Below are 12,541 nucleotides of genomic sequence, written 5' to 3'. Positions count from 1 at the left end.
GACATACTGAACTGACACAAACTAGAGCTCATAATTGTGAACTAATTCAATCACTTCCTAATTATTAACATTTTTAAATGAATTATTTTTATTATTATTTTATGTTTTTGTTTGAAATAAACAGAGAACATCCATCCTTTGGTAAGAGTAGTAGTCACAATTTCAACCTGTAGCCGACTTATTAGGGGGATATCATATTCATAAATTAGTTTCCACAAAGAACCCAATTGTTCACTTTTAAGAGGTTACTGTTGTGATTAGTAATTAATTGGTTATTCTTTATTAATTGGTCATAGTTCGCAACTAGTTCTCAATGAGCATATATTTTTTTTAGTAATTATCAAATATCTAATAAGTAACTACCTTTGTCCTAAATTTGCTACTACTTACTGCTTAGTTAATCTCGCTTCTCTATTAGTTAATAGTATTAAGTATTAAGTTAAGTGTTAATGTAGTACTACCTATTACTTCCTGCAGTTACTTGTTAACAACGGACCATTATTCTAAAGTGTTACCCAAACTAGTATGGCTTTCTTTTCTCTGTGGAACATAGTTTTTTCTGAGGGCGAGTAAATGATGACAGAATTCATTTTTATGTGAACTATCCTTTAAGGATCTGCACTGGGATGTGAAAGACACTTACACAATTTCCTTTTGCATGAGAGATAACATTTTTTTTTCTCATGTATTTGTCACTGACAATACATGCTAAAGGATTTGTGTGTCTTACCATCCTCAGGCAATTCTGTATCAAAGAAAAAGAGAGAAAACAGATTGAAAGAAACCATTAGGAAGTTATATATGGCATGGCATTATGGCTCTTTTAAGACTGACCTTTTAAGAGGCATTCATGTACACACATACATACATACTAACACACATACATGTAGAAACTGATGTCCTTCTGTTTTTCAGAATGAAGAAAGTGCATAGCCGTTAATTACGTTATTTTCTTCAGTATCCAGTCAATACCAATCAACTTCAGTGTCCTGCAAACCATTATAATCATAGTGGTACTGATGGGTGGGTGGGGTTTTTTTTTTTTTTTTCGGTTGATGCTGGTTAAAATCAAGTTAAATGGATGGCTTTGATGGCTGATTATTTAAAAATATCAGGCCCAGATGATGTCATGCATTTCCATAAAGCCAGAGAACAAAAGCTTCACTCTCTGTTTTATGTTTATGCAAGTTAATTTGATAAACTGAACAAGGATGAAAAGTCACAGTGCAATGCATAGTTTGGCTCATATTCAAAATTTGTTTGCATAAGGCTCTCTTAACCAACCATCCTATTTTCTGAAGATGATTTACCCAGATACACTTAACCCAGATAAGACAGATGTAGAAGTAGTTTAACTCTAATGTCAGCCACTAAACATGTACACTGTGAAACTTCTGGTCCAGCTCTGTGTGTCCTAATCTCATGTTGCTAAATGTCCTGACCCTCACACTCGCACACGTCAGTGCTGGATCTCATTCACAGATCCAAATATTTCCAATAGTGAAACTTTCAGAGGGACAACCACTTCAGAGTATCAGTATACTGCATAACCTTGGCTTCTTAAACGGTCACCACATTTCTAAAAAGGTTCCAAGAGGTTAAAATAAAACAAGGTTGCAAGATATCAAGATGATGTTTGTCATGGTAAATGTAACAAATTAATTTATAAAAAATATATTTTGTAAAATGGCCAGTGATTGAAATAAAATCTTTTGTTTTATGCACACTAGCACACATTGATATACAGTGGGTACGGAAAGTATTCAGACCCCCTTAAATTTTTCACTCTTTGTTATATTGCAGCATTTTAGCAAATGGCTGCAATATAACAAAGAGTGAAAAATTTAAGGGGGTCTGAATACTTTCCGTACCCACTGTATACCCAATCTAATAAACAAAGTATATATCCAAGTATAATTTTCTCCAATTAAACTTATTTGACCTAAACTACAATTAAAGGGATAATTTAAGGTGCTGTAAACAATTTTAGTCACAGCTAACCTTTAAGGAACCAAAGCGAACATCTAATGTATAATAATTTACTACTTATGTGCTTACTATTTATATAGATAAAAGTAAAAGTAAAAGTAAAATCTGTCAGGTAATAGGGATTTTTTTGAGCGCTTTTTCATTTGCCTAAAACCACTTACAGCACCTGTAAGGGCTAAAATATTTATAACATACTCATCTGGATGCTTTGGCGAAACTTAATTTGAATATACAGCAGAGATTGTTTTCTATTATAGTGAGTCTCAAAAAATAATATGGCCGTTAAAAGACAGAGCACTATTCAGTGACCAATGAACTGACATGAATGAAAACTTGCTGGTATTCGCCAAAGCAATCTCAGATTTCAAACCACTTGTTTGCTTTTTGGTCTTGTTTTGGCCAGTCAGAACCCCTGTGACAGACCCTGTGGACCACCGACAGAGACAGTGACTGACATTTGGTCACATGCACAGTCACGGGAAAGGAACTTGCACATTGACAAATAAGCACACACACACAGCGAGCCAAAAGGAGTGTTTCTTTCCCTTACCATAGCAGCCCTCATCATCTAAATTTAAAGAAACAATGGAAGCATAATGAGGTTAAGGCAGCACATACAGAGAGACGGGTTAAACACTAACACTGTAATACACAACATCCCAGCGTCTTGTTTCTGAATCTAGAGCTGGAGAGAAAAAGAAAACAGAACTGGACAAATAAAAGGATAGCAGCATACCTGTCAAACACTGTCAGCAGTTTTGAATATTAGATTTGATTAGAATATGTGTATTCGATTTAGAATATGTGATCTGTTTTGATAGTTAGTTATTTACTGTTTGGGGTCACTGTAGGCTGCATATACAGTATGTATAAATTTGTACAAATCCGCACTGAAATGTAAATCCTAAGCACATCTGATTTGAAAAAGTGCACATGTTGACACCACATTACACTGTTTACAGATCTCACCCTTCACCCTAGGCTTTGGCTCTCCTCCAGAGGAAACGATTTGTACCCCAGTGCAGTGTTCGTTTTATGACACCAAATTCATAAAAAAATGAACCGAGTACTGCAAACACGTACCATATATGCACATGCTTAGTGTTCATTCTCGCATTGCGCTACATTAATATAATAGCTCACAATCAGGTTCAGCGCACATATTTTTCAAAGAAATGCATATATACACTAGTAAATGCATATAAACACACATACAAATATACCTTCAGAAAGACTAAAGCCCTTACCTCCCAAGGCTGTTTGAAAATATTATAAGGGTCACTCTATAACCGCAGTGGCACTTAAAAAGGAACCAATAACATCACTGACAAATTTAATTTTGTTTAAGATTAAAACATTGTTTTCTAGAAAAACGGTGCTTACTGCAGTCTCACATTTTGCCATTTAAATGCTAGTGACAGCATCTCCCACTGCAATTGGAAAATGACTCATATATTTTGAAAGAAATTGTAATAAAAAAATTACATGATTTTAAATGCATGCAGCACAGCAATATGTTATCTTCTATATCACAGCATATGCTGGGCTATTGTTTATAACGCATTTTCAGCAGTGAGTAAAGTAGGCTCTAATATTATTTATGTAGGTAGAAACATATACTGTAATTTGTGTACACTGTATTATGTAGATACAGAATAGTAAATAAATATGGATCTGCATGTATACATAGTTAAATTCAAATTTATTACTGCCGGCTACGTTTCTATTTATAAAGGCAGGAGTTAAGTCAACCATATTATTAAGTCTTTATGCATTATGCATATTTGATGAGAAATTATATTGTTGTTCGACTAAGCTATGCACTACATATATGTGTCAATATGTAAAATGATTCAAAGTTCACTGCTAGTTGGTTTCAGGTATGATTCATGCATTTGCTGTATTTAAATATTAATTAGAACAGGTTAAATTAATGTATTATTCAGCACACCTCTCTCTTAATCCTAACCCCTTGCAGAGCCCTAGCGCACACTAACCACCATAACACACACACACACACACACTCAAAGCTCATCTGTAGAAGCAAAGCTACCCCCTTGTACGCCTGACAGACTGAATGAAGACAAATGGCGTTCATGACAAGATTCAGAACAGGTGACCCACCTTCGGCAGGCTTATCTGTGAAAAAAGAGATGCTGAGAGTGAGTCTGACTGCTTTTAAATGATTCATTTCATCAAACAGATTATGAATATTTAGTAGAGTAAAGAGATGCAAGTACAAACCAGCAGGTGGAGCTTCCACCTTCTCGCCCTTGGCACCTGAAAGAAATGAAATTTATAATCACAGTATTCAAAAGGGGTCATGTTAAAGTACAAGTCAAAACTGTTAATCTCATATTAGTTTTGTTAGATGTATATACAGTATATACATATGTAAACCATGCAACTGTCTGAGCAGGTAAACAGTGAAAAATTGTACTCAGACCAGACTCAGAACAATAAATAAATGCATAAACACCGATTATATATGCGCAGACATCCCCATAACAAAACACTTTTGAGTTGGCCAAATCTATTTTCAAGGCTGTGCGTATCCCAAATTTAATTTTTTTATTTTTTTTTACAGTGTATGGAGTGAAGGTAGAAAGTATTTTGGAGTGCAGGCATCTGAGCCTCTCCTCTGTCCGTTCCACTGGTCAACAGTAGGTGTAAACAGCTTTGCTACATCGTGCCACCGTCACCTTCCAAGTCACAATCTTGGCCTCGAATTGACTCAGGACCTGGAAGGAGTGGTTGGACCTTCACTCTTTAGTGTTAAGGATATGAGACACCGCACCTGGCCTTGGCCCTGAGGGTCAGATTGCATGATCTGCTTGCATACCGAAGTACCGACACGTCTATTTTTGATTAGGTTTGTCTTTCAGATTGCAATATGTTAATGGGGCTCAGGCACTTCTGGTATAGACCCTCTCAGGACCCTGTCAGCTTTTCATTAAAATGGCACTTTCCTCTTAAATCCATCGCTAACACCACTGCAATGCTGGGCATGAAGTTTGCTGTCGCTATGGAAACCAATATAATTCTCATGCTCTCATCTGTTGAACTCAAATAAACATCCATTAATCATCTTTTATTTCCTTGGTAAAATTCAGCTGATCTTGCTGGTGAGGATTTGAGCATCCAAAGCATACTGGACATTTACTCACACACAGTTTTGCAAAAGCAATATCCTAAAATGTGTAATTGTTGTTATTAGGCAAAAAACAAAAAAAACAAAACTTAAAATCGTTTTTTGTTGTTTAAAATAAAGCTGAAATAAAATATAAATATTATATGAAAAATTTTAAATGTGCCTTGGCAGCTAACTAAAATAGATGACATATAAAATAAGTAACAATACTAATAATACTACACCTACAACTGAAATAAAAGCTAAGCAGAAATACGAATAATAATATTAATAATAATAATTATAAACACGACAAAAGCACATAAATAAATTACTAAAACTTTTCAGTTAAACATAAACTGAAAATATAAAAATTAATTATATTTTTATAAATATTATAATAGTATAAAAATAAGACTAAAATAACACTGTGCTATATTGAGGCAGATAACTTTTCCTAATGATATTTTTTTCTACCTAAATTCTCTAAGGGCTCCTGATCTCCTTCTCAACTCAGCTGTTGGCTCTTCTCTGGTTTCCAGTCGTCAGCACACTCTTTATCTTGCTAGACCTGACCCCAGCAGCTAGTCACTGCTACATACAGCCACAGCACTAAAAACTAATAGACACTCACTCACACTCAACACAAACACACACACACACATTCTAAAAGTGTGTGTGAGGTAAGACTAAAAGTGTGTGTGAGGTAAGAAGTCAAATGGAGGTCAGGGTAGCCCTAATGCTAATGCTAAAACACTAATGCACAGAGGTGTACAGTACTGGAGACTTGACCACCTTCACAGCAGCAGTGTTATTATTGTTAACTAAAACCTAAACTAAAACTATTAAAATAATTTTGGTAACTGAAATAAAGTTGAAATAAAATAAAATATAAATATTATGAAAAACGTAAAAAAAACCTAACAAAAATGAGAAATGTTGCCTTGGCAAGTAACTCAAGTAAGTATGTTTAAGATGAGGCAAATTAGCTAGCTAGCTAACTATAAATATATATATAAACAATAACAATGACAAGCACATAAAAATTACTAAAAGAAACTAAAATTAACAAAAAAAATGACTAAAAGTAACTAAAAATCTAAATATTAATAATGTTATAATAGTATATGAATAATACTAAAATTACACTGCACAGCAATTTCTTACTTTATTTCCCTCTCATTTTTATTCTTTTTCTTTGAAAGGGACATACATGGTTAACAATAATATGGAAGCCTATTTGCAAGCCTGTTTCCCCTTCCTCTAAATAAATAAATTACAACTTTAAAATCTCACAATCTAACTGTATTTCTTCGCAACTGTGACTTGATATCTTTATCTCAAAATGACCTTTTTTTTTTTTTGAGTGAGGCAGAAATGGGCTTCGCTAGGATAAAGAAAGAAAGCCAGACAGAGATCATATGGTCAGTGAGATGGACTGAATTTAACGTGGTCATATTAAATTAGCATGGAGAAGACTCAGATATCTAAAAGTACGCTTCAAAAACAACATATGAGAAAAGTGTAAACGAGTGGTCTAATGCCTCTCTCTGTGTCGATAATGTGAATCCATTTCCATAAATATAACATCTACGATTACATATATCTCCATCCTCGCATACTTCATATATAGGCTGGACAATATTTCAGTTTTTATGTCGCTATTAATTTCTGTCTGATCCAAACGTGGAAGGCCCTACACTGTTAATCCACGGTTGTTTCAGAGACGCCACCCCCACTTGCCCCTGGGTCACACAGCTATTCTGAAACCTAGCAAAACAACCACACAATGCCCTGAAATTGAGAGCAGGTTCAAATCCAGCATCAGCATTTGAACTATCGTATTCGTGGCTGCACTCAGAATTTGCTCACTTTAGTTACATTAGCCTACAGCGCTAATATTCTCTCCTTCACATTGCTGACAAATCACTCTCTACTCTGTGGTCCTCTCTCTCTCTCGTCGCTTCCTCACTCTGTTTGGCCGACTAACCGCTGTGGAATGTTCACGAAGCTAATCTCTTATGACATTTACTTCACTGACACTTATGACATTTACATCTGAAGAACCTTCTTTTGCCACAAAGAAACTTTTGTGAAACAGAAAGGTGTTAAAGGTTCTTTATGGAACCATTTAGACAAAAAGGTTCTTCTATGGCATCACGAAGCACCTTTATTTTTAAAAGTGTAAGCCTCCCGACCAATCAAAATACAGATGCGATTGAGGACAATTCAGTTGTCTAAAAACAAACGAGAGAGCATGTCATATAATAACACACACAGCTAATTTCAACCATTTTGACAGGCCAGTGGGGGAAGACAGACTTTCACAACATTGTCAAGTCTCTCAGACACATCTCGGGATGTGATAACTGAAAGCAGGGGCCTCACTCTGAGTGGCCTTGAGTTAACATGTCGACCCACACCACCCTGCGTTAATGTCGACAAATGCCCTACACATATCAGCACATATACAGTATGCTTCCAATGCACTCTGACTTGTCACATACAGTGTTACACAAACAAAACCTGAAAGGATGTCTGAGTGTTTAGAGTCGGGCTCAAATGTGTTTCTAGTGTAACTAATACAAAAAAAAAAACTGTGATCTCTGTCCTTCGAAAGCGCAGCCTACTGTTATTTATCATATACTGCCAATCCAATCCCAAATTAATGTTTTAAACTGTCAACAAATTAGGTATGAGTACAAAATGTACAGTAATGAATATCGGTAATCGTTACAATTAAAATGCATTTATTCAAAACATCTTGGGTTTCGGTTAATGATCTCAAACTTTTCAACAAGCTAAAAGGAACCAGTGTAGTCAGATGTATGAATAAATTACTTCTTTTATTGAATCAAAAACAAAGTGCAAATGGTGTAGTTCTAGTCACAAACAAATGACTCTTATGAGCCGATTCTTTTAGTGAATCATTCACAAACTTTCAAAACCCTTTCATGGGTGTTTATGGGAGTAACTGAAGTGCCCATACGTTTATAATAGCATTCATTGATTTATACAACAAATGCAATTAGTAATTAGTTAATGAGTAAATAATTAATTAGTAATTGATCTGCTTCTGATCTGATTTCCAACATTACCTGAGAGATCATTTATTATGTCTAAATGGACATTATAATTGAAATTCACCAAAGTTAATCGATCAAAGTGAATTGGAATTGAATCAAATGCTTGTAAAATGGAAACAAATTGAATCTGAAATCCAGTTCTGGTCTGGGTCTTGCAGGGTCTGTGGTCCAGTTGCAACAAACCCATTAAGTTAAGAAAACCCTAATTCTTTTATTTACAGGGGTTTTCCTAATGGAAGGAGTTGGCTGCTGGCCTTGACTTCAACTCTGATGCCGAATGAATATAATGAATTCCTTTTAAAATATTTCAATTTCAGGATAAACAGACTCCGATGGCAACAGCCTAGTGATATATGTAGTGTTTCTAAGGATATCACAAAAAAAAAAGATGTAAACCCCCCCCCCACCCCAGGCTTCATTCAGCTCCTCAGATCCAGATTGAAAGCAGCTATTTTTACAAGCGGGTGTGTGATGGAGTGTCTTTGGCATTAGAAGCATTTGGAGTGGATACAAGTGTGGGGTGGGTCGGCCGCACATGATGAAGTTTCCCTGTTTTATGAGGATGGAGAGAGTGATTCTTTTGGCAGCGAGAGGAAACACTTAAGAGAAACGCTACAATATCTGCGTGACAGCACTGATGATTTGAGTTATGGATGTACATCGTAAATATCTCTATCCTACATATATGGAAAGATGAGGTGGTGAGCATAAAGATGAAGATTGGGGAGATGGTGACGCAGAAACAGTTTGATCATGATCATCTGATCTGAGAAAAAATAAATAAACTGGTTGCTATAGGTCATGCTGTGCATGTAATCACAACCTATATAATTTGTAAAAATAGTTATAGATTTACATGAATTTGTCAAACTGAATACCACGTCAGCTGATTCAACAAAAATATTTACATGAGCTGAAGTTCAAAACATGATTTATGTGTTATATTGCCCTATATTTATGAAGTAAAGACAGGCTATCGTATAAAATAAATGTCAAAAGGTGTGGTTTATGGTGTGATGATGCTGAGATGAATTATGGCCTCTTTACTTACTGACAGTGATATCTTTCTCTCTTCCACTCTCAGGATAGCACATTGCATTTTTAATAAACCAAGCAAAGTTGTAACTGAACTTGTCAGCCAGTGATCATCATGCATTAAGGAAAAGAGCAGATTAGATATTTTAACTCTTTTTGTTTTTTATGGGGAGGAAAAAAAGTTTTGAGCAAGTTTTTGAAGACGGAGAGATGATAAAGATTTTTCATACATATGTATTTATTTTTAATCAAATGTAAAGGATAGTTTACATTCGTAATCTCTTAACAGAAAATGTTTAAAATATGTATATAATGTATAAGGTTCAGTTTTTTTATTTTCTAATAAAATAGAATTACATGTGTGAAAAATGTCAAATCAATAATATATATTTTAAAATAAATATTAAATATAAACAAATTAAAAATGAATAAAAATTAAACGATTAAAACTGTAAAAAAAGTAAATTTTAAGTTTAAACATTTTTAAAGTTTGAAAGGCATAAAAATACTTGTAACATATATCACTGACTGAACAGAGCAAGCAACTGTTCAGTCAAATGTCCATAAACTTATTACTTACAATACTCATGCAATTTAATTATTAAAGATACACATTTTTTTAAAAGTTGCATTAAAAATGCCGTGTTTGAATGGGAATGTTGCTTCTACATAAATGGAAATGATTTATACAGTGGGTGCTGAGATTTTGGGTGGTGAAGGAAAGGATGATGATTTAACAGAGATAAATACATACAAATTAGCACAGTGGTTTTGTCGGGGCGCGCGAGGAGATTTACCTTTCTGCAGAGTTTAGTTAAAATCTAATCAAATACTCATGAACCAGCTAATCAAGGTCACTGGGTTCTCTTGAATATTTCATGATTCCAGATCTCCTGGAGGAAGACTGAAAGACTGGTTTGTGGAATATGCAACAGGGTTTATGAATATAGTCATACAACGATATCAGTTCATGCACTACATATCCCATTACGGTTAAGTTGGAGGACATATTCTAAAACACACAAAACATGAGCGCTCCTACATCTGCGTGTGATCCATCATGAAGGAGACGCATGCCAAGGAGTGTATTGTGATGTTAACGGGTATGAGGTAATGCTACACTACCCCAGCTGGAAATGAGACATTGAATGTTAAGACACCTATCACTCCCTGTCACTGTATATGTGTGTGTGCGTGTGTGTTTTAGGGGGTTGGGGGGTGGGACTACTTAGCTATATTTTCATGTATACGAAACCTCCCTTTGGAGATGCCCAAGGATGCCCTCAGTTGGAAAAACTATTTTTACATCAAATAAAGTTGTATAAAAATATGCATCAAATTATATGGAAAAATTGCATAATGTATATAGAAATAATTTATTATTATCATTATTATTATTATTATTTATTTATTTATTTTTAGCAATTTCTCCCTGATAAAATATCATGGAGATAGACAAAAGAAATATGTAAATTTGTTTATATCGATTATTTAAAATCATTTTAAGGCATCTTGCAGCCCCCTTGGAGGCGTGCTGAGGCCCTCTAGTTGGTTGAGAACCACTGGTATATGGTTAAGTACATATTTGTGTGTGTGAGTCAAAAAAAAGAGGATGGAGCAAGAATATGTCCATTTTGGATCACAGAGTTCACAGAGAGCGTCTGTGTCTTTCTGCTCTGTGTTGTGGTGAAAATAGGAAGATTTGGGAAAAAGGAGCACCATAATAATGACATTTCAGATGGCAAATAAGAGGCTTAACCTTCCCTAATACTCAATACTCCGGGTGTTTCATTAGCAGGGTTACAGGGAGCCGAACTCTTGTTGTCCTGCCAGGACAGAAATGACATTATTTCAGCCTGGTAGGGCAACACAGGCTTCTGCAAAAAGAGCCTCAATATTGTCACAGAAGATGCTTAAACAGCACAAGCAAATAATCATTTTAGGACATTTTAGAAGTCCGAAGGAATCCTTCACTCATCTCAAACTGTCACAGGCCAGACATTTGACTAGTATGGTAAAGCTTGGATATTATATTAGACTCTTTGTGAAGTAATTTATATTAATGTGACATATCACATGGACTTTATTTCAGCCCCAATCCAATATTAATGCAAATGCACAATTTATAGCGCACAGCCTTGACCCACTATTACAGTACTACTATGATTACAGAGTATCTATAATCATGGAGCAATATGCAGAGGCACACATCTCCGGACACTTCTCCACTGTCAACATGCCCATTTGTAAAATCACATACCCTCCTAAAAGCTGCTCAAGGCCACGGGGCTATTCTGGAAGCTGTTTATTAAGGAATCGTGCTCCTTGCCAGTCACTATGGCTTCAGGAGATCCAGACAGACTTTATCTTCACAGTTTCCCCACTCAGAGCAAAGTGGCCTGTGTATGTGACTGGGGGACTTGAGTGGAGGGTGGTAAATGTGATCTTTAAAAAGCAATAAACTAAAAGAGGGGCGTCGTGTGTGGTCTGAAGTGTGAAGGTAGGATAAATGAGAAAATGAAAGAGGGACAGATACAAGATAGACAAGAGAAAAAGCATGTTACGCTACAATGAAATGATCCCGTTATTTGACCCTCTTATGTCATGCTCTCAGACTGGGATTAACACAAAGTCATGGGACTGAGTTAGAAGGAAAAACTGAATCGTAACCGAGACCAGGCAGATCTCAAGAAGGGATGGTGACATAAGACCAAAGACACTGAACTGACCTCGTTTTTTTTAAAAGGGTTGTGCTCAGGAGACAGAGCCATTTGTTTGCTAAATATGTGCCCTGATGTAGAATACTGAACATTATAGAACAGTTTAATGTGTAAAGAAAAAGACTGAAATAAATAAATAAAATAAACATTCCTTTTATTTTTAAACATCTGCTTTTTTTCAAGGAATATTAGCCAATATGCATGCCCGCATTACTCTCTATACATTTTAATGGGTTACATACATAGAAAATTATAATTAAAAATGTACTGCTATTGAAATTATAATATGATGTTTTCACTATGTAGTTTTCTTTTTTAAACTGCTCATACAGACTTTTCATTTGTATCTGCATTTTCTGATTAGCCCTGTTAAACTGGTCAAATTATTTTTATACATTCGTTTTTTAGTCATTTTAACAAATAATAAAAATAAAAATAATATTAATTACAATCATATTTTATTTTTAATTACTTTTTTATATTTTTAGCATAAATGGTTCAGTTTCCTGAGAATGCTTATGAATTATTCCATCTTTCTACTCTTCCAGTTCCATTTCCAGTAATTACAAACATTCTGATCT

General features: G+C 35.0%; 1 protein-coding gene across 1 annotated transcript in view; it reads right to left on the bottom strand.

The window, feature by feature from the left end:
- Positions 1-12,541, bottom strand: part of LOC107680879 (myosin-binding protein C, fast-type-like) — a 35,863-nt gene that overhangs the window by 19,414 nt on the left and 3,908 nt on the right. The window contains exons 3-6 of the mRNA XM_016476950.1: positions 4,234-4,269; positions 4,114-4,128; positions 2,540-2,557; positions 731-745 (exon numbers count right to left, since the gene is read on the bottom strand). Of these exons, the coding sequence (XP_016332436.1) occupies positions 731-745; positions 2,540-2,557; positions 4,114-4,128; positions 4,234-4,269 (84 nt within the window). The remainder of the gene's footprint in view (positions 1-730; positions 746-2,539; positions 2,558-4,113; positions 4,129-4,233; positions 4,270-12,541) is intronic.

This window comes from Sinocyclocheilus anshuiensis, unplaced genomic scaffold (genome assembly GCF_001515605.1).
Source record: "Sinocyclocheilus anshuiensis isolate Anshui unplaced genomic scaffold, SAMN03320099.WGS_v1.1 scaffold1230, whole genome shotgun sequence".
Classification (NCBI taxonomy): domain Eukaryota; kingdom Metazoa; phylum Chordata; class Actinopteri; order Cypriniformes; family Cyprinidae; genus Sinocyclocheilus; species Sinocyclocheilus anshuiensis.
The sequence above is the reverse complement of the archived record's forward strand: the minus strand, read 5'-3'. Positions and strand labels throughout refer to the sequence as shown.